This window comes from Lissotriton helveticus, chromosome 5_1 (assembly GCF_964261635.1).
Source record: "Lissotriton helveticus chromosome 5_1, aLisHel1.1, whole genome shotgun sequence".
Classification (NCBI taxonomy): Eukaryota; Metazoa; Chordata; class Amphibia; order Caudata; family Salamandridae; genus Lissotriton; species Lissotriton helveticus.
The window spans coordinates 2042179252-2042202240 of NC_136065.1; the positions used below are offsets into that span (position 1 = coordinate 2042179252).

The window sequence follows — 22989 nt, forward strand, 5'->3', positions numbered from 1 at the left end:
ACAGCAAGGAATGTGCATTCTACATGGATTTCCTGCTGCCCTAATCTTGTGTCGCAGCAGTATTATCCACCAGTTTAAATGTAGCATCTCATAACACTGGCTTTGTGTGATTGCGGTGTGTGACCAAGTTTGAATGTAAAAATGTATATGCTGAAGTTGAATATGTATTGTTTACTATTTGGAATATCCAATTCTGATTAGTTACATCAGGTTATGCGCCGGGCCTGTGGGCTGAAGTCGAGGTTGGTGGTAATGAAAAGGTCACCGATTTCTAGATGCTAAACCCGGACAAGACAACACCGGAAGAAGTTTCCTCCGCATAGGTATAGTATGATAGAAATAATTTAATCGGGTGTGTCTCTTCCGGACCTATAATTCCTCCTAGAAATCAGAGGATTTTCATTACTCCCAGACTCTAAAACGTGCCGCGGATGAAAAATTTAGAAAACTCGGCTAGATTGTAGCAGAACATGGAATTTAATTGGTATCTCATACACTGGGATTACTTTACTCCAAATAGCAATGGAGACTCGTTCATTCTTGGGTCGAGTCATCTGCAGACTGTGGGCTAGTTTGAGTGAGAATCTTTTAACTCTGAGTTGAAGTCTAGAGACCCTCATGGGTGATTTACTGCGCTCTGATTGGTTGATTGAAGTGGAAGCAAGGTATGAGCCATATTTCAGCAGTTTTTATGGAAAGTTTAATGTGAACGCTGTGAGTCGGTTTTAATGCAGGATTTTTTCTATGGCATTTCCTTGGCATTAGGCTTCAGGACAGACGTAGTTTAAATTAAGGCTCTGTAGCGTAGGGGTAAACTCGCACCATAAAATGGGCAAGGCCAGTAAGGACACACAAGTGCGCGATTCAGGGCTCCGTGTTCCTGTAATTGGGGCACCTCTAACACCCGCGGCAATGAATTGCTCTGTGTCTTGTTAGCCCTGGCACACCAGTACAGAACATGCTTGGCACCAACTGATGCGTGCTACTGAAGTGAGCTCTGATGCATTCCCCCAGACCACGAGCGCTGGCAAGTGGAGCAAGAAAGGGTCGCGTGAGGAGCGACCGACAAGGCAGGAAATCAAAAATACCAGGACGACGCCACGGTCGCACAGAGCCTGTCATTCATACCTGAGCTCTGGCGCCTGGATCGCATCAATGGGCCTCTCGGCACCTTTGCAAAACAGACTCTCCTGATGTGCGGACGCGCAGGGAAGCAGACAGAACCAGACCCATGCGGGCTCCTCCTAGGCCTGGCACACAGACTGTGACTCCCCACCGACAGCGCCTGTGGATGTACGGCAGGGCTGGGGGAGAGTTAGGGCCATATGTATCAAGGTACCCATTTGCGATTCTGAAATAGCCATTTTTAAGAAATCGCTATTTCAGAATCGCAAATTGGTATGTATGTACAAATTCGCATTTTTTTGCGAATTCTTACTGGCCCACATGCATCATTGTGTCTTTTTGCATTTCTTAATTTGCGTAAAATAAGGAATCGCAAATTAAGAAATGCAAAATGATATGCATCAATATTTTCGGTATTCTTGTGGGATTCGGTAAAAATCGCATTTTTTACCGAATCCCAAAGAAATACCGATTTCTTAACTTAATTTTCGCAATTCCCATTGATTCCTATGGGCCAAAAGGCCCATAGGAGTCAATGGAAATTGCGAGTGGCACTTAGAAAATTTCATGGGTGCAGGGGGGGGTCCAAAGGACCCCCCCATGCACCCCTGAAATGTACTTTTCAGCATAAGTTACATACACACATGTCCTAAGGACATGTGTGTGTGTAACTTTACAGTTTAAAAAATGCATTTTTGTGCATTTTGAATCAATTTCGCAATTTACCACGAAGTTGAACTTCGTGGTAAATTGCACTTCCAATTTAAATAAACGCATATTTTTCTTTAATGATGCATAGCATTTAAGAAATCGCACAATTGCGATTTCTTAAATGCTAACGCAATTTTAGAAATCGTAAAAAAGATGCGACTTCTAAAATGGCATGATGCATCCCAACAAGCACTTTTGCATTCGCAAATGGCCGATTTTAAGGAATCGCACCGTCTGCGACTGCAAAAATGCTTGATGCATGTGGGCCACTATTCCTTAACTACGATTAGCAAATTGCAAATCGCAATTAAGGAATACTCAGCCTGATTCATCATTCTCCCGTTTTGCGAGGCCCTAATAGCGATTCATAAGGAATCGCTATTAAGGACTTGCAAAACGGGATTCATGTAGGAATTGCAAAAAATATTGCGATTCCTACATGTTCCTTATTTGCGATTAGCAAATTGCTAATCGCAAATAAGGAATAACTCCCCATGCATTCCTATGGGCCTGTAGGCCCATAGGAATGCATGGGGAGTTATTCCTTATTTGCGATTAGCAATTAGGGGCCTGTAGGCCCATAGGAATGCATGGGGAGTTATTCCTTATTTGCGATTAGCAATTAGCTAATCGCAAATAAGAATGTGATTTCAAGGGGGCAGGGGTGTCCAAAGGACACCCTGTAGCACCCATGAAATGTAATCTACATTGGTGTTGCGCACACACATGTCCAAAGGACATGTGTGTGTGTAACATGCAACTTAGAAAAATGCATTTAAATGCATTTTTCTAAGTTTTTGCTATTTACCACGAGGTCTGACCTCTCGGTAAATAGCGGCACAAAATTGCAATTTCGCAATTTTAAAATGATTCATGAATAGCATTTAAGGAATTTCAAATAGAGATTCCTTAAATGCAAGTCTTCGCAAATGTGCGAATTCTTTAATAGTGAATTTTGCATTTGGGATGATGATTCCCAAATGCAAAAATTGCACTCGCAAAAGGCAAGATTCTGAGAATCTTGCCCTTTGCAAGTGCAATTTAGCTTGATGAATCAGGCTTACTTTCCCTTTCATTTTTATGGGCCAGGAGGCCCATAGGAATGAATAGGAAGGTATTCTCAATTTTGCGATTCGCAATTTGAAAATCGCAAATTGAGAATAATTCCAAGGGTGCAGGGGTGTCCAAAGGACACCCTGTTGCACCCCTGAAATAAGCATGGGTGCACATGTGGTGCACATACATGCCCTTAGGGCATGTATGTGCGTCACATGGCACTTTGAAAAATGCAAAAATGGTCATTTTTCACGGAATTCGCAAATTATCACCAACTTGAAGTTGGTGGTAATTTGCGATTCCTTATGGACAATTTGCATTTTTTTTTGCTTCATACATTGCATTTGAGGAATCGCAAAATTTGCGATTCCTTAATGCAATTGCAAAATAAGGAATCGCATATTTTGCGATTCCTTATTTTGCACCAGATTTTCCTTTATACATACCATTTTGCAAATTTGCGAATTTCAGCGTTTGCGAATGCGAATTTGCTTCAAACATATGGCCCTTAGTTACATATCAGGCCACCTATGCGGTCTCAAGCGCGAATCTTCTAAGATATAGGTGTTGTGCTGAACATATGAGGTTTTAGAAGGCAGAAAAATGAGTCTACTATTTAAAGAGAGCCGTAAGAGCCATCACATTGGAAAGGTTACCTTCGGTGTAAAGCGATGCCGAATCATTAAGACGAGGGCAGTTTGTTTGAGACACCTGCCAAAAAAAGGCAGATGCCCTCTGGTTCGAGGGCTCTTTTTTTCTGGAAATCGTTTTGAAGGACTGACCCATTTATGACACGGTTTGCAGCAATGTTTTTCCTGCCTTGAACTACTGTGTCCTTGGCATGAACAGCAAGCAGTGTCCCCAGAACGTCAGTGTTACTGAGTTTTTGCCTATAAAAAAACGTCCTTTGGAGGTTTGTTTGAGAAAAATACACAAAATTGCTATACTGCCCATCATGCTTCAATAACAGCAAAGCAGAATTGATCGGTAGCTCTAAAGTCAGAATCTGTAAGATATGTAAACTAGGGTACGTTTGTAACACCTGTAACTTGAGGGCTGCGTATGCTGCCTAACGTCTAATGCCCTGATTACAGCTCCAGAGCTAAATTCTGATCCCTGTGAAAAGGAGTTTGCACAGGGATCAGAATGACACATCATGTGATATTTATCACCGTTTTTCACTGATAGATTCCAAAAGGTCACAGCTGCTGAGATATATTAGGTCAAAAGGTCTGAAAAAAAAAAAAAACATGTGGAATTCGGTATGTTAAATATTGGTTCTGAAAGCTGCACCTAATTTTAATAACTCCAGATAGGAGGTATTTACTGTACTCACAACATACTACACTTAAGAGTAATGGTATTTACAGGGTGCAGTAATACCTCATTCCCATATAGCCTACATGTAGTCAGTGGTGGGACGGGTATTTACAGACATCGGCCCCATGCAGGGCCGGACTGGCCGTAGCGTGCATCGGCATTTCCCTGTTAGGCTGGAAGGGCGGGGGCTGTTTTAGAGTGGTGGGGGCTGGTTTAGTTACCGGGGCCGGTTTCTGCAATATCTACCTCCAGTAACAAAAGCAGCAGTGCTGGAGGTCACTTCACACTTGCATCCCCCACATCATCCCTGACCCTCCCCCAAGGCCAGTCCAATAAAATTGCCAGGGCTGATTTATGTTCTCAGTACGGCCCGGTCCCGTGCATACACTCCGTCACTAGAACCAGGTTATACCTGGCTGATGATGAGCCCTAACTAGGGTGAAAACGGCCCTCGGTTGCTTGTATTACCGTTCAGGGAGGACCTGGACTGGCAGTTCAGCCTGGACTGTTCCTATTGGAGCAGGGTCAAGAATGATTTGCATATGGTTGGGTTCAAACTGAGATGGCATGGTGTGCAAAATAACGATAGACTCATATGTGGCCCTGAGGCTGAGATTAATTCAAGCATTCCATCCAAGACTATTGTATCCTTCAGTGTTTCACCGTAAGTGGGATGGGTATACCCAGATATGGATCTCATGCAACACTGAGTCATTGGAACCAAGCTATACCCGACTGATGAGCCCTAATCAGGGCAAAACCGGTCCCAGGTTGCTTGCGTTTCGGTTCATGAAAGATTTAGCCTAATCGGGTTGACTGTTTCCATTGGAGCAGGGTCAGCACTGCTTTACATATGACTGGCTCCAAAGTGAAGTTGCATGTTGTGCAAAATAACAATGGACTGGGATGCAGCCCCGAATATTTACTAGTGGCTGAGATTAATTCAGTCATTCCATCCATCACTTTTTATATAGTTTACTTGTAGTTGGGTCTATCCCTGTAATGTCTATACCTGTAATTACGGGTTGCAGGTGACATTCTCCCTCAGGGGATCTCCATTGGTAGTCATAAGCACTGAATAATCCTGCATACGTGTGGGGTTTCCGGAACACTTCTTTATAATATGTCTTTTTAAGTGTAGCTGTTCGCATTTCTTCAGTAGGGCCCGGAGAAACACTTAAGACATTAGTGTTTTGCAGCCTATTAGTAAGGCTACATTGGCCAATTTCTTTGGATTGCATTTTAAAACAGGGTAATAAATATCTATATATGTATACATTTCAGGCAAATTAATTGGAAAAGTGTTATTTGACTGTTTAAATCTATTTCACAAAGACATTTTAAAAGTTGAAAGATGCAGGAAGTTGGGGACAGGGTAGCCCTATAGGATGTCATTATGTAAATGTGAAAAGAGTGTTGGTGCCTTTATGGGCTCAGAGTCCACCAGTATCCAATAATGCCTTGCAGGTGACAGTTGCTTTAGTTCTTTTTTTGTGGCTCTTGGAGCACTGGGCTCAGCCTTTTTGGCTTTCTTTCATTTTTTACTAGGACATTTTTGACAACTACTTCACTCAGCAGATTTCATCAGTACCTGTGTTTTTATGTCATTTTGTGATGGCATTTTATTTGACAAATGAAATTTTTTTTTAGCATGTGTCCTGCCTGTGGAAAAAAGGAAGGCAAAGTCAGGCCCTCATGATGTCTGCATCATCTGCCTTCCTGAGAGTCACATTCATGAGAGGTGTTCACACTGCAGAATGTTTTCCAGACGCACCCTAAGGGAAAGGGAGAACATTTGCCTTCATGGAGTGCCGCAGGGACCAGTAGGTGCAATCTGAAGGTGGGGGGGGGTCACGGGAGCGAGGAGAGGGTCAGCCCTCTAACAGGGCTCTTCCACCTCCTCTGAGGACTCTAGGCATGGGAGATCCAAAAAGAGAAGACAACATCAAAAATGTCGTCGAGACAAGGTACTGTCCCTACATGTTCGCAGTCAAGAGCTGGATCGACATTGAAGAGGAAACAACATTAGACATCGAGGCATAGGAGATCGACATTGAGGGATACCACGACGTCAAGGCATAAGAGAAGTTTGACGTTGAGAAACGTGTTGATGTCGGGGCATAAGAGAAAATCTATGTTGAGCAGTCTGTCGATGTCAAGGCACTGAAGACCTGTAGAAAAAGTTAGAAAATCAAAACTAAGACGTCTACCACCCACCTCTGGCTTTGACTATTCGATGGCATATTTTCCATCGTCGCCTATCTTGCATCTGTACTCTTCATCGCCTCCGGCACCTCCTCAGCGTCTCTTTCACCTACTTCACTAGCTCCTCCTCCACAACCACAAACACCTGTGGAAGCACCTACACCGGCGAGACCTTTTACTGCTCCTCTGAGATCTCTCCAGATCTCGACATAAGTCATGAGCACTAACACCTTCAAGGCAGCATCACCAGTCTCAGCATTCTTCTTCAAGGCAATCTTCTTCGGCATTCCAACCACTATCGTCCTATGTCCAGATCTAAATCTAGGGCAAGGTCACAAAACAGATCGCCTTATTCGACTTCTTCCTTCAGCGAGGGAAGATATTTGCCTACCTTGTCTGATTCTCCTCAGCCAAGGGTCTCTCTGATCGATCACATTAACACCTTTCAAGAGGTGCTCGTGAGAGGAGTCTGGGCACTATCAATATCTGTTATTTTTTTAAACTCTTCACCAACGAGCAGCCTCCATACCCCTCGTATCCCTAGCCCTGCGGTTATTGGAACCAGCAATGAAACTCTTCATAACACCGTCTGCAGCCAAATATAAAGCTCCGAAGCAGGGCTCAATATTCCTCTGTTCTGACCCTCCCATTGATTCTGTGGTAATTCTACCTGCCAAACAAGTCCATTCTACCACTCTGTCGTCTACAGTTCCTCTGGACAACGAGTGTAAAAAACGTAATTCTTGTCAGGGGTAGTAAGAGCTACACAAATGCAATTACAATACAAAACAATACAATATGTGGCACGGTGACCGCTACAATGAAGGCAACAAGTGCGTCTGCCCTGCTGGGCACGTACACAGAGCTTTAAGGGACTCCTTGCAGCAGTTTTCTGATCACCTTCCGAGGGACAGAAGGGAGGATTTTCTTGAGGTGGTTAATAATGCAAGATAGTCTCCAACCAAATCATTAGTGCTGCTGCAGACTCTTCACTACTAATTTTTGGCTTCGTTCAACAGCACTAAAGCAAGGATCCCAGCAGCGGATCTTTAATCTACCCTTTTCAGACAACACCTTATTCAGCAGCCATACTGATGATGAAATGGCTAGGATGAAAACCGGATGGAGACCTTAAAAACAGTCACACTTACAAACTGTATGGTAGACATTTTTATCCTCAAAGGGTTCAAAACCCTCATTGGTTACAAGGTCACCATCAGCAACTACAACAAGGACCTTTGAAGCTGCACCAACGCCGTCCTCCTAAAGGAAGATGTGCCCATCAGCTTTCCCAAGAAGGAAAACCTCCTGCAGGCTCCAAGCAATCAATCTCTGCTACCCTCTCTTGCGTTACTTGCTCCGGTAGGGGGAAGTAGCTCTCAGTTCCTGACAGAGTGGCAACACACCACAAAAGACGCCTGGGTTCTGAATATTGCACAGAATGGATATTGTCTGAGGTTTACCAGCCCTCTACCAAATATCCCACCAAATCCATCGACTCAACATCTGCAGATGCTGAGATCAGATATGAATATCCTTCTACAAAAGCAACCAGTGCAGTTCATTCCTCCCAAACAATGAGGCACAGGGATCGATTCCTGTTGGTTTTAAGTAAAAAGAAAGGCCCCAAAAAACAAATTCAGAACCATCCTAGATTTGAAACTAGCCAACAAATGGATTCAGAGAGAACATTTCCAGATTCTTGCATTGCATCAGATTCATTCCCAAATATACCAAGGAGACAGAATCTGTTCGATAGACCTCCAGGATGCATACTTTCACTTTCCAACAGCCAGGAAACCTTGCAAATTCTTGAGGATTGTTGTAGGTCGCGATCAATGCCAGTTCTAAGAACTTCCATTTGGCCTCAAATCAGCCCCCAGAACTTTCTCAAATTGCGTGGCAGTGGGTCCCTGCACAACTTAGAACCCTCAGAATATTCGTCTATCCATATCTAGACGATTGGCTGATCAAGGCGTCAACACCACAAGACGCCCAAATTAATTTTCAGTTGACGAGCAATCTTCCCCACTAATTAAGACTGCATGTCAATCACAACAAATCAACCTCTTCTTCAGTCAAGTTTCTCCTTTACCTTGATGCCACCATCAACAGCATACAAGCAAGAGTGTATCGATCTGAGGAGCGACGATTATCAATCCGTCTCAAATCTCACTCTCTCACCCCACAGTGAGAAAAGTGTCATCTCTCCTGAGCTCAATGGCTTTGTGCATTTTGCTGACTCCAAACGTCCGCCTCCATAAGAGACTACTTCAAGAATGTCTGGAGGATCAGTGGGATCAATATTCCGGCAATTTGGAGGACAAAATCACACTCTCTTCCAAAGCAAAACACTCCTTGAAATGGTGGTGTTCTCCGAGAAGCCTAGGTCAAGGGATGCCTTTTCATCAGAATGTTCCCTGTCAGAAATTAGTTACAGACGCCTCTCTGGTAGGTTGGGGAGCGCATATCGATCATCTTCATATACAGGGAACATGGTCTCTGTGGGAAATTACATGTCACATCATTCTCTTGGAACTACAAGTGGTTCACCTCGCGTTGAAGGCTATTCTACCATCCTTCAAGACGAAATCTCTGCATGTTCAGGCATACAACACGACAACCATGTACTATTTGAACAAGCACGGGGGAACAAGGTCCAAGCCATTGTCTCATGATGCCCAGACAATTTGGAAACAGTTGATAGCCAGAGACATGCGCATCATTGCAACTCCTCTTCCAAGAGCTGGAAATGCACAAGCTGACTCCTTAAGCAGGGTTCTTCAGGTAAACAACAAGTGGCTAAAACGACGACGATGTGCAAAGCATTTGGGGCACTCTCCACATCGATTTATTTCCCTCCGCAGAAAACAAAAAAATATCCAGACCTCACCTTGAGGTACTTCAAACCCGAGAGACCGGGACTGGCCTGGCAAATTTCTCTCAGCAGTTCCTAAGGGCCAGAATGATCTTGATAGCTCTGGAGTGGCCCGACAATGGCGATACACAGATGTTCACTTGCATCAAACAAGGGCTCCCTGTTTACACAAATGAAACATGTACCCCTAGGTCAGGGAAATAAACACTGGAAGGTAACAACCTAGGCGGAAATTTTTTTAAAATTGCCTACCCAATGGCCACAGGACAAAAATGGGGAAAAGTGCAGTTTCCAATAAAAGTTGTACTATTTATATATATACTAAATAAATTTTATTTTTAAGCAAAACAATATAAAAAATACATATATTTCAATACAATAAAATTACAATTCATAAACAACAAATTAACAATAAAAAACACATAATGTTTTCTTTTACGAATTACGAAAGATGGTGTGTCTAGTTGTATGTCAACGCGTTTCGGCGTCCAGCGCCTTTATCAAGACAGAAGACACTTTTCTGCAGCTGTGAACTGCTCACAACAAGTTAAAAGGGGTTGTTGATGCTTTATTCTGTTTAGATTCTTTAAAATGATTTAAGGAATCAAGCAATATTGTCAGCGAAATTCTGCATAATTGCTTTAGCTTGATAACTCGATAAACCTGATTTTAAGACAACCAATGTTCCACCGCCTCCACAGGATATGATGAGTCGCACTGGGTAAAACGTTCAAACTTTCAATTGCACCCAATTGTTTAACTAATTCTGTTGATATATATAATGTTTAAATGTTTCTCGCGTTGTCCCTGTTATTTCAGTCGTCGGGATGTCTTGTTCCCGTTTCAAAAAAAGCCAGCTCGATATCTTTTCTGCTTGTTGCCTGTAGACGATTATTCTGACTTTGCTTTAAGGGCGTTGCCTCACTGCTAACAACGGCCGAACAAATGGGTGTTTGAATTTTATCTATATCCGGTGATATTTTTCGGTGTTGCGCGTGGAGGCGGTAGTCTTCACTGGACGGGTTTCCAAAGGTGTCCGACACCGGCCGTTGTTAGCAGTGAGGCAACGCCCTTAAAGCAAAGTCAGAATAATCGTCTACAGGCAACAAGCAGAAAAGATATCGAGCTGGCTTTTTTTGAAACGGGAACAAGACATCCCGACGACTGAAATAACAGGGACAACGCGAGAAACATTTAAACATTATATATATCAACAGAATTAGTTAAACAATTGGGTGCAATTGAAAGTTTGAACGTTTTACCCAGTGCGACTCATCATATCCTGTGGAGGCGGTGGAACATTGGTTGTCTTAAAATCAGGTTTATCGAGTTATCAAGCTAAAGCAATTATGCAGAATTTCGCTGACAATATTGCGTGATTCCTTAAATCATTTTAAAGAATCTAAACAGAATAAAGCATCAACAACCCCTTTTAACTTGTTGTGAGCAGTTCACAGCTGCAGAAAAGTGTCTTCTGTCTTGATAAAGGCGCTGGACGCCGAAACGCGTTGACATACAACTAGACACACCATCTTTCGTAATTCGTAAAAGAAAACATTATGTGTTTTTTATTGTTAATTTGTTGTTTATGAATTGTAATTTTATTGTATTGAAATATATGTATTTTTTATATTGTTTTGCTTAAAAATAAAATTTATTTAGTATATATATAAATAGTACAACTTTTATTGGAAACTGCACTTTTCCCCATTTTTGTCCTGTGGCCATTGGGTAGGCAATTTTAAAAAAAATTCCGCCTAGGTTGTTACCTTCCAGTGATACACAGATGTTCTCCACATGTTGGAGAATCCACATGTCAAGCTGCCGCGCAGACTTGACCTACTCATGAAGTTTGGAGGCCAGATGGTTAATCCCAACCTCCCCTCTTTGAGTTTGGCAGCATTTCCTGAGCTATTCAAATTTGAGCATTTTAACCTTGCACATGAATGCGTGAACATTCTCAAGGGGACTGAATGACCTTCAACGCGTACCGCTTATTCATTTAAATGGAAGCGATTTTAATAACATATGATCTTGCCTATTTTGCACATATACACTTTTTACCTCTCAGCTCCCGCCTCGGTCCCCGCAGCTGTGTGTTGTTTGAGTGGAGGGCGTGGAGACTGGCACCAGAACGTGCAGGGCGTTTCCGGCAGCACATGGGGCGGAGCTGATTTCGAGCTCCGCTCATTACATAAGTTAGGTGGCTTCACTGCACGCTGAGGATTGCAGTGAGTAGGCGGCTGCCTGACCCCACCAACATCCTTTGAGATTTACCACCTGATGTTTACTCGATGTACTGAGCAGTGTTGGGCATTACTCTTAACTTTAGCAGTGTTTTTAAATGTTTTAAAATGATTAGCGATTTTAATAACATATGATCTTGCCTATTTTGCACATATACACTTTTTACCTCTCAGCTCCCGCCTCGGTCCCCGCAGCTGTGTGCTGTTTGAGTGGAGGGCGTGGAGACCGGCACCAGAACGCGCAAGGCGTTTCCGGCAGCACATGGGGCGGAGCTGATTTCGAGCTCCGCTCATTACATAAGTTAGGTGGCTTCACTGCACGCCGAGGATTGCGGTGAGTAGGCGGCTGCCTGACCCCACCAACATCCTTTGAGATTTACCACCTGATGTTTACTCGATGTACTGAGCAGTGTTGGGCATTACTCTTAACTTTAGCAGTGTTTTTAAATGTTTTAAAATGATTAGCGATTTTAATAACATATGATCTTGCCTATTTTGCACATAAACACTTTTTACCTCTTAGCTCCCGCCTCGGTCCCCGCAGCTGTGTGCTGTTTGAGTGGAGGGCGTGGAGACCGGCACCAGAACGGGCAGGGCGTTTCCGGCAGCACATGGGGCGGAGCTGATCTCGAGCTCCGTTTTCTACATATCCCATGTGTCAGCGCCCGCGCAGCGGGCGCGCTGAAGGCGCGCCTAAGGCAAGCCCGTCTGCGCCCGTCCGCGCCTTTCCCCCGCCCAGCGCCGGTCACTATGCCCAAATTGGCCTGACAGAACGACGTAGCTGGTCCAGAGAAAGTCTCTTAGACCTAAGACCTTCAATAGCTGACAACCATACAAGGTATAACCCTGCGCTAGCCCAGCAACGTTACACTTGCCCAAACTGCCAATTTTCCTTGCGTTCTTCGCCACTTCATGCATGCAGGGATACCAGAGAGAGACGCCCCCTCACTCCCCCGCGGGAAGTAAAGGCCTGCCTAGTCAACTGCCGTTCCCTGCCTAAACATGCTAGCGACATCTGGCTTTCCCTCACAGTGAATGCCTGGGACTTGATGTTCCTCACGGAAACTTGGACAAAAGATGTCTCGAACCCAGATATCGCTCTAGCAGTCCCTCCAGACTATCAATTTGTTGGGCTTAATAGACCTGGATCAAAGGCAGGGGGAGGAATAGCAATTATTCTCAGATCCCATTGGAAAATCTCTTCAAGAAAACTAGATAACCTGGGACCCATTGAAGCCATGTATTTTAGTATCTCCGAGGCCGCTCTCCTTATTTGTGCAGGGGTACTTATTTATAACCCACCTAGCACTCCCCCCATCCACACTACGGATTTACTCACGATCCTGGCTGACCTCTCACTAAAACATCCGCATTTTACTGTCCTGGGGGATTTTAATCTACATGTAGATGACAGTAACTGTGCAAAGGCGTGTTCCCTGGTAGAGACCATGGAGGGCATCAACCTTCTTCAGAAAGTTGTGGGCCCCACACATACCGCCGGTCACACGTTAGACCTTATTTTTACGAATTCACCTGGCCTCTCCACCTTGGCCACTCTCCCTGTGACTTGGTCTGACCATTTCATTATTCCTTTTAATCTTAAACTCCCACCTACTTTGATCCCAGTCTGTAGGACACAGAGGACGGGAAGAAAGTGGTTCAAAGTAACGTTGGACGAGTTTGAGCCTGCTTTAGCCAAGCTCAAATGGCAACCCTCCACGAACATAAATGAGGACGTTGCTAATCTAAATCAATACCTCACTACGGCCATTGAAAACATAGCCCCCCTTACTATCCTCTCCTCAGCCAGAACCAAGCCTTCTGCACCCTGGTTCTCCCAGCTGTTGCGGGAAGAAAAAAGTAAATGTAAAAGGCTTGAACGCCTTTGGCGCCGTACCTATGATCCAGCCGCCAAAACAACTTACAGAGGGGCACTAAAAAATTTCCACAAACTCAAACAAATTACCATGAGGAAATACTTTGCCAGTAAAATTAAATCTGCAGATAATTCAGCCAAGGTACTCTTTCAAGTTGTGAAAGATTTCACCAACCCCGCTGCCCTTTTGCATAAGACAGAGCCCTGCCAAGAACTCTGTGATAAATTATCAAATGTCTTTCATGAGAAAATTAATCTCATTTATGCCTCTTTTAATGCAGCGAATAGTCCTGACACAGAGGGCATACCCCCTATCGATCTCATGCCCAAGGACACTAGGCTTAGGGCGTTCAAACCTATCACCCTAGACATGGCACTGAATAAACTCCAATTATGTAAATCAGGTTCACCCTTAGACCCTATGCCTGCTCAAGTTTTCTCTACAGTTGCTCCTGCGATTGTACAACCCCTTCTATCGATATGGAACTCCTCTCTCGTATCAGGCCAGTTTCCGGAGACTTGGAAGCAGGCAATTCTCATCCCTCTTTTAAAAAAATCTGAGGCAGACCCTGCGGTTCTCAGTAACTACCGCCCGATATCATTGCTACCAAAACCTGCCAAAATATTGGAAAAAATAGTCCAAGAACAACTCTCGGACTATTTTGAAAGCAATGATCTTTTACAAGATTCGCAATCCGGCTTTAGGACCGGATATAGCACAGAGACAGCACTTCTGGAGGTGGCGGAGACCGTGCGGGAGACTGTGGACAGGGGAGAGGTAGCCATGTTGTGCTCCTCGACTTGTCCGCAGCCTTCGACACGGTCTCCCATGCCATCCTCTTGAACAGACTCCTCGAGATGGGGATCTGTGGCACCCCTCTAGCCTGGATTACCTCTTTTCTTACAGACCGCACACAACAAGTTTGGTGCCGACCATTCTGGTCTAAAGATAGGAAACCTCTTGGTTGTGGGGTGCCCCAAGGATCTGCCCTCAGCCCCCTCTTTTTTAACATTTACGTTGCACCCCTAGCAAAGGTGATTGAGTCTGTGGGGGTAAGAGTGATATCCTACGCTGACGATACGCAGCTTATCTTTTCCTTGGGTTTCGAAAACTTTAGAACTTGTCTCACCAATATTGTTGCCTGGATGACCTTAAACACGTTAAAACGTAATACGGATAAGACTGAGGTGTTATTTTTTAATCAAACGATTCCCTTGTCTCCCGCCACCTGGTGGCCCGTGGAACTCAACCCACCACCTTCTCCGGTAAAGGTGGCTCGCAATCTTGGAGTCCAATTCGATAATGAATTATCCTTTAAAACCCAGATACAGAAAGTCACCTCGGCATGTTTTGGGAAACTCCACATGTTAAGAAAAATATCCCCCTTTCTCCCCACGGAAGCATTGAAGACAGTGACGCATGCCTTAATCACCTCGCACTTGGACTACGCGAACAGCCTATATGTGGGACTTCCCGCCTATCTTCTTCACAGGCTGCAGATCGTGCAGAACGCCGCTGCCAGGCTGATCTGCAAAGTCCCCTATCGACATTCGATCTCTCCTCACTTGAGGAAACTGCACTGGCTCCCGATCACTGCTCGCGTCAAATTTAAGGCCCTGGTCCTAGCTTTCAGAGCTCTCAACGGAAAAGGCCCAAAATACCTGAGACACAGACTAAAACCAGTCCAATCCTCTCTTAACCTTAGGTCTAACCACCTTCGCCTTCTACTCACCCCCAGATTCCGCCTTGCGAGAAAGGGTGGCAGAGCTTTTGCAGTGGCAGTATCAAAACTGTGGAACTCCCTTCCCATTAGCCTCTGTCTCATTGACATCGAATCTCAATTCGGGCTACTAATTTCTTTCCCCCTGGATCCGCATTCCTCAGCGCCGGGACACCCCCGTTGGGGGTAGCTGTGCGCTCAACAAATGTCAATAATAATAATAATAATAATAATTCTGTATCTGGGGTTTTTACAAGAACTTTGATCCAACGAGCTGTCAAGAAGAACTGATTCTTCCATAGTTTTTTCACCTGGCTAAATCAGGCTTACAGTTCTCTTCTATTGAAGTTCATTTGGCGGGAATTACTACCTACAGACAACATCCTTCACAAACCTCTTTTTTCAAAATTCCTGTTATCAAGGACTTCTTAGAGGGTCTGACAAAAGTTTTCCCTTCAATACAGTGCCCCTCTTTTGGAGGTGAACATAGTCCTTTTACGGCTCATGCAGGCCTCATGCTGGTCCCTTTTGAGCCCAACATAAACCCTCATTGAACACCTCTCTTAGAAAGCTGCTTTCCTTGTAGCTATCACATCAGAACGTTGGGTTAGTTAGATTCGGTCATTATGTTATTGGGAACTATACACTGTGCTGCATAGTAGTACGGTGGTTATGATGATTCATTCAAAATTCTTGCCAAAAGTTATTTTGGATTTTCACATTAACCAGGCCGTTTTCTAGCCTACTTTCTTTCAGCACCCTTGTACACCAGCTGAAAGGACTCTCCATACTCTAGATGTCCGACAAGTCTTGAACTTTTATCTGAACAAAACAAGAAATATCTGCAAATCCGACTAATTGTTTGTAAACTATGGACTGGTCCGTACATGTTTTGCCACGTCCAAACAGTCAAGTCAAGTCAAGAAATACTTTATTCGGTTCGAATTTTTCAAAACCATAAAAGTACAAGACACACATAAACAATGGTCCAAAAATCACAATATATCATTAAAAAAGTTACAATTATCAATCAAATAAAAACATTACAATTTTTAAAAAACTAGATTCAATTTTACAGTAAGCATGATTGTTGTAGGTAGGTATTCTACACCCAATTAATCTTTTTACCCAATCTGACTGCAACAGTTAAAAATTTGGCCACGTTATAGATTTCCCAGATATCATTTAACATCTGAAGGTATAGTAAAGCTGGTTTAACCTGCCTAAACCCCCTCCCTTTTAGCAGGGGAATAATAAATTTTTCCCTGATAGATTTGAAGTGGATACAAAAGAACAAGTAGTGGGCAGTGTCCATAATTGAGTGTCCATCACAAGTACATATATTCAGTTCCGAGTCCCTGGTCCAGCCAGGGCGGCCAGAGATTAACAAGTGAACTTTATTCAGACGGAACTTGGTAAGAAGGTACCTATGGTTTGGGTTGTTTACGACCTTCAAGTACAGTTCCGGATCATGGTCTGAGGAAACAATCAATTGATGCGACCTAACCGAGGGTTTTAACAACTCCCTGTTTTCCCTATTCATTCCACTGTACAACAAAAAGATGTTCTTTGTCCACTTCAAGTCTGCCTTCACGAGGGCAGAGGGGTTATGGAACAATTCAGGCCTTCCTAGCTTAATACACAACTGCTCAACATAGTTCAGCCAGGGGATCTTGTTCCAGTGATCTAAATTAAGGCAGTCCTTCAGGATTTCAAACAGTCTATATCCCATTGGATAATTTATTTATTTAACATTTATATGGCGCAGCGAATCATCCCCAAGGAGATCTCTCGGCGCCCGGCAGTATAGAGAAAGCAGGCCCCTCGACCGGCCTAGACCTTTAAAGGTATAGATGCTTTTTTACACATCTACATAATGGTATCCGATAGGGCTACACTGTCCTCACGTCCTTAATCTTTCTATTTTTAAAAATGGTTTCTGAAAGAGATTTAAACAGTCAAATAACACTTTTCCAGGTAAGTTGCCTGAAATATATATAATAGAAAAAGCCTTCGGAGGGCTGATTCCATCTCTTTCTTTTGAATCACGAGGCGTTTAACTGCATATACTGCATATATATATATATATATATATATATATATATATATATATATATATATATATATATATATATATATATATATATATAGCAGCTCAATCTTCCCAAATAATCCCAGCCGGGTTAGAAAAGATACAGCACTCACGGGGTTCCAATATTCAGCAAAGGGGGTTTATTATCCAAACAAACGCGTTTCGGGAGACACTCCCACGAAGGGAGTGTCTCCCGAAACGCGTTTGTTTGGATAATAAACCCCCTTTGCTGAATATTGGAACCCCGTGAGTGCTGTATCTTTTCTAACCCGGCTGGGATTATTTGGGAAGATTGAGCTGCTGTTAAACGTCACGGGGCACCACCGCGAAAAACGGCACCCGCTGCTCGAGTGACTCGTTGTTGGTGCTTGTTTGGAGCCTTTATGTATACATATATATATATATATACATATTGGCATTCTTTAATTCTTTATTCGACCAAATAATGATCATTCACAAAAACATGCACAACAGTCTTCCTTATGAAAATGAATTATACAATAATAAAAGTAGACATAGCATAACAAGTTCATAAATGTTTAGAGTAGAGATGGTAAAAAGTATTTAAAAGTGTGTAATCATCAACGCTAAAAATTGAACTATGCCGAAGGAATCAGTGTATCATTTGGCATGAGAACCCTTAGCCTGTAACGTCCAGTATTTTACCCTGAGGCTAGTAACTTAATCCTAATGCGCCAGGCATAAAGCTTGTGGTAGTGCGAACACTAACCATTTTGTAGTGTCTGATCCTAAAAGTCGCGGAGCGTCTGCGGGTAGCGTAAAGGATAAAAGGCGACATGTCAGTATAAGCCTCTTTTTCCTAACCTGTGCATAAGAGTGACAGAAGAACATAAAGTGGTCTATTGAATCAGAGCTAAGGGCACCTACAGCGCACAATGGAGTTACAGTAGCTTTCTTCCATTTACTTCTACTGTAATTCAGAGGCCAGGTTCCATACCTAAATTGTAAATAAAGTGCACATGCATGTGGCAGTTCAATCTCATCTATTACAGCCTCAAATAAAAATATACATTTCAAATCTGGGAACCTTCCAGTTAGGGTACCCAGTACGGCAACATTAAACAGGAATCCTGAATGTAGGCCAGAACTTCGCCTTTAGAAAAGGTACTGCTTCTTTCGTCAGGGATTTGGGATCCTCACACGTAACCCTCAGCCCCAATCTCGATAACCATTTTATATATATATGTATATATATTTATATATATCAAAGCCGAAGGTGTCCACCTTTGAGTAGCACGCGAACAGCAGCTTGGTTTATGTATAGGTGAGGACGGGGATCCACTCGTAGACGCCGCTCCATACGGGATCTGCCCGACGCGTTTCGAAGCTCCATATGCTTCTCTTCAGGGGCTTTAACGGAAGCGGTGTGCACAACCTCCGACCCACTTCTCCATTTTATATGCAACACACCCACCGATGGGAGGTTCAAATGACTATACATATATATATACACACACACATATATATCGAAAAAAAAAAAAATATATATATATATATGTATATCCCTTTTTTTATGCAATCTGAAAAAACTGCCCAATGTAGCCTTACTTATAGGCTGCAGAACATTAATGTCTTCAGTGTTTCTCCCGGCCTTACTGAAGAAAGGAGAACATCTACACTTAAAAAGAGATATTAAAAAGAAGTGCTCTGGGATCCCTGCGTGTGGCGGGGCTATTCAGTGCTCATGACTTCAATGGAGATTCCCCTGAGAGAGAATTGGGATTACAGGTTAGAAACCATTCCTTTTGATCCCAGAGAAGTTGCACAGGGTTTGGAATTCCATGGTGTAAGGTAATTATCAAACCGGACTGTTCCCCATTACAGATTTCAGCAGACCACATATGCCAAAATGTATTTCGACAGAGGCCTGGAGCAAAAAGCGGAGCATACGGAATTCGGTGTGTGAAATTCCAATTGTGTACATTATGCCTAATTTCCCAATTGGATGCTAAGAATAAAAGGTTTTTATCACACCCAGTAAAAGCCTCAGTATGGGTTAATGATCACTGCTGGTTGTGATAGATAGTCCCCCGTATTTCATACAGAATCTAATCATTGCCATGGTCTGTAAGATGTATGCAACCGGAAACATAGCTCTGCTGCGTTAAGCTTGAGTTAGTAAAGGCTGTGTACCTGCATAGCTCTAAAATCAGAACCTATAGGTAGGGAAATCTGTAACGTGCAGGTTTAGGGATAGCTCTCTTTCTCAGGCCTGAATCTATAGAATACTGTAACTTCAAGCACAGCTATACTGTCTAATGTATGAATGAGTTAGGCTTGTGCAACCTGAGAAAAGCCCTCCTGAGACTTAAACCTGAAAGAAATGAGGTACCTTAGGTTTAGTGTAGGGTGAGAATATCGGTAGTTTCCAGAGGTGTGTACCTGTTGTCACCTTGGTCTTGAGGGCACGTGAGAGCTGTCCCCTGCGGACCCCATAGACTGAGACGATGTATTCAGTGGCAGAGTCCAGGCCCCTGATAGTTGTGACCCGCTGGGCTCCGGGGACTGAGATTTCTTGGGAACCAAACTGTCCTCCGGCATCTTCGTAGCGCACCAGAAACAAATCAAACACTCCTTTCGTGGCCTTCCACGTCAAGCCGAAACCATCCTCTGCTATACTGGTGATTGCCAGGCCTCCCAAAAGACTAGGCTGCTCCTTGGGCTTTCTATGGGCTGCAATGGGATCACACAAAGATCAGTTATAGTCAAGCAAAGAGAGCGGCCCCTCTTTCCCAGATGCTCTTCAGTGCCATCAATTAGGCCCACGCATCTTTATAAAGTCTAGTCCCTCGTATAATCTCTTTTTTAGATATGCTTCCAAGCTGTTATGGAAGTTGTCTTATTTCCCTTAGAGGAGTGTCCTTTACCCAGCATTTATTTAGAAAGTACATTCGCAGGTTATTAAAAATTTAAGTGGTTATAACAAAGATGAGGGTCACATTGGGAAATCATTCTCAACATACCTTTCAATAGTCTATATAAATCTGCATAGGGCTGTGCTGTGGGCATAACATGCAATGTCAGGCCTCATGGGTCAACGCAGGGCCAGTTTAAGTTCAACCCCAGCGTATTGCTGTATCTATTGGTAGACCTGACTGCAGTCACATAGTGCACTGTGTTTCAGCTAGAACCCCAGGTTGGTATAACAGTGCTATTTAGGATCTACCCAGAGTTGACGGCAAAGGGGTTCATTAAACGTTCTTTTCAGTTAACAGTGCACAGATTCTTTCTTGAACTTCCCTCAAGTTTCCTCTTACAAACATGTCACTGCATCCCTTTGGTTTTGCTTGCCCGCGATTTAATAGCGTGGAAATTGGTTGTTGACACGCTCAGTTAACTTATTGTCCTGAGGATGACCATGTACTAATGTCAACGGTTGAAACGCCGTTGACGCTATTGTGGCCACAACTCAAGGAGGACACATTGTTTTGTTTATAAGAGTTCTTGTATGGTTCTAGAACTCTTGTGTTCTTGTAACCTCTGTGTGTATGCCAGCTGTCTGGTTTTATATGTATTGTAATTGTGTTTTTGTACCGGCAATATGTCTGAGCTTCATGTAACTTTTTAAATTTAAATACATTTTGTATACTTTTTCTATAATTACACAGATATTCCTTCTATAATTTTTTCTTCTATGGGCCAAAGCTTTTTCATTTTTATTATTTTTTTATAATTTTTCTTCTTTAATTCTACTGCTTCTTACATGTGTTATGATATGATTAGTAATTGTTGCACATTCTGAACCATTGTAAGGACAAAATAACTCTGTCTCGAGGCAGTTTAGCTGGAGTTTCTTATGTTGTGTATCAAGTTTACACTTTACATTGTTTATGAACACCAGTCTGACAGTGGGGTGCTGAGATTGGCTGAAGACTTCGGACTTAAAGCGAGAAACTCAAGGCAGTCATTGACTTGACAACTGACAAAAATCTCTTTGTTTTTTTCAACAAATGAGGTACTGCTGCGTTAGAAAACGTGGACGATGACAGACAGTAAAGTCCAATGGTACTGGTCAACTCACTTCCATTCCATGATGCAGTATTTTTCAGGTAATACAGTGGCAACAACATTTTACCATACACGTTTAGGCATGGCTGCTTGTCTTGCGCCTAGATCTTGCACCCCAATAGGAGGCACTTTAAGGGGAAAGCTAGGCCTTTCTCTGAAGGACACCTAAAAATCCCATTGACTTTTTTGTACCCAAGCTCCATCCTTTGTCCACCTAAAGAGATGTGCAGCTCTCCAGTACAGATGAGGATTGCTCTTAGTACCTTCAGTGACCTCATATAACTGACTCCTGAGTGTTTTGCAATGACCGTGCTGCACAGCTCCCACAAGTGTCCTTAACAATGCCATTTTTGGCTCAGTGGTTTCACTTGAACGTCTAGAGGAAGTGAAAAGACTTCTATTAGGAGCCTTACAGGTACCCCTACCTCTGGTAAGAAAATCCGTTGGAGTGGCCAGCACCAGTCTGGATTATACAGTCTAATCCTGTGCCTAGTCCATCTGAAGTTCATGAGGTTACCTAGTCCAGCTTTTGTCAGCAGTTGAGCACAATGGTCTGTGGAATTACATGATACATATATATTCCGGACTATGTACTCCACTGGCAGTTCTTCATATTCCCTGTGAGGGATTATAATTACCAATAAAGATAACTGCCATTTGGTATGAATGCATAATCACAAAAAAGGCTAGCTCCACTGTGTGCCTTCCTGTGACTGCCGAAGACCGATTGTTGCTCTTACCTCGATGCCTAACTAGTACTGGAATCCTAGCAGGAGAAGGTTGCATCCTTTACGACCATGGTTTCACTGTGAGCTTGGTGCCATCAGGGTATTAGGAGGTCGTACGGGCCATTCTGGGCATGGGACTACCTCCTGCATAGATAGAATACGTTCCTAACTGAGAAAATTGATCTCTTCATTCTGTGCCGATCCATGACAGCCTGGAGGTTCTAGACTACTTTGGGTCTGCAGGCATCCTACACGGGGTAGTTCCTTGTGCCAAGCGTGTATTACGATCGTTGACAGAAATCTGAGATCATTACAACCAGCCCCCGTACACCCATCTCCGGTTTCATGCTTGACACTGTGGCACCATTCTGCCAGCATACTGATACAGCTTTCTTTCATTTTTCTATGTCAGCAGATATCAGTCTCATCACATACTTCTGAGCATGGATGGGGGCTCTGCATAAGGACTTTGTGTGGCTGTTCTGTTTCATACCTTTATATAAATTAATTAGAACAGCTGAAGGCAATTTCTCTTGCCTTACAAAGCTTCTTTTTAAGTAGTTAATACTGATGGTAATTTACACCAACATTTCTAAGACTGTCTTTTGTAGCAGAAGGCATTAGATAACTACTCCATGTCAATTTTGCACCTGATGATAGGTTTGTGAAAGTGTGTCATTTTCCAGAACAACCTCCTAATATAACAAGGTACCGAAGTATTCTGACCTCTGCTATATCTTATAATCAAAGGTCAATCAATTTATGAGCATACTGGAATCTGATTTGAATTCAGTAGAAAGCGATGATTCACCACTTCAGTATACTTGGACCAACTGCTGAATGGTGGTTTCAGAGATCTGTAACCCTTCGCCTAAAATTGATCCAAAGTGCTGGAAAGAGGAAAATACGTCAAAAGCATCTGTCATTCCTCTGGCATCAGAGAGGATGGACCCAGTAGAGGATTTCCATCTCCAGCCAGATCTTAGACTGTCCTTGTGGTGG

The 22989-nt window shown here is 43.2% G+C and overlaps 1 protein-coding gene across 11 annotated transcripts in view; it reads right to left on the bottom strand.

Annotated features, from left to right (window-relative positions):
• Nucleotides 1-22989, bottom strand: part of TNXB (tenascin XB) — a 775055-nt gene that overhangs the window by 270534 nt on the left and 481532 nt on the right. For 10 of the 11 annotated variants that reach the window (XM_078645868.1, XM_078645870.1, XM_078645874.1 and 7 more), the window contains one exon: nt 19634-19924. The exons of the other annotated variant lie outside the window; for it this stretch is intronic. In XM_078645868.1, the coding sequence (XP_078501994.1) occupies nt 19634-19924 (291 nt within the window). The remainder of the gene's footprint in view (nt 1-19633; nt 19925-22989) is intronic. 11 annotated transcript variants of the gene reach the window in all.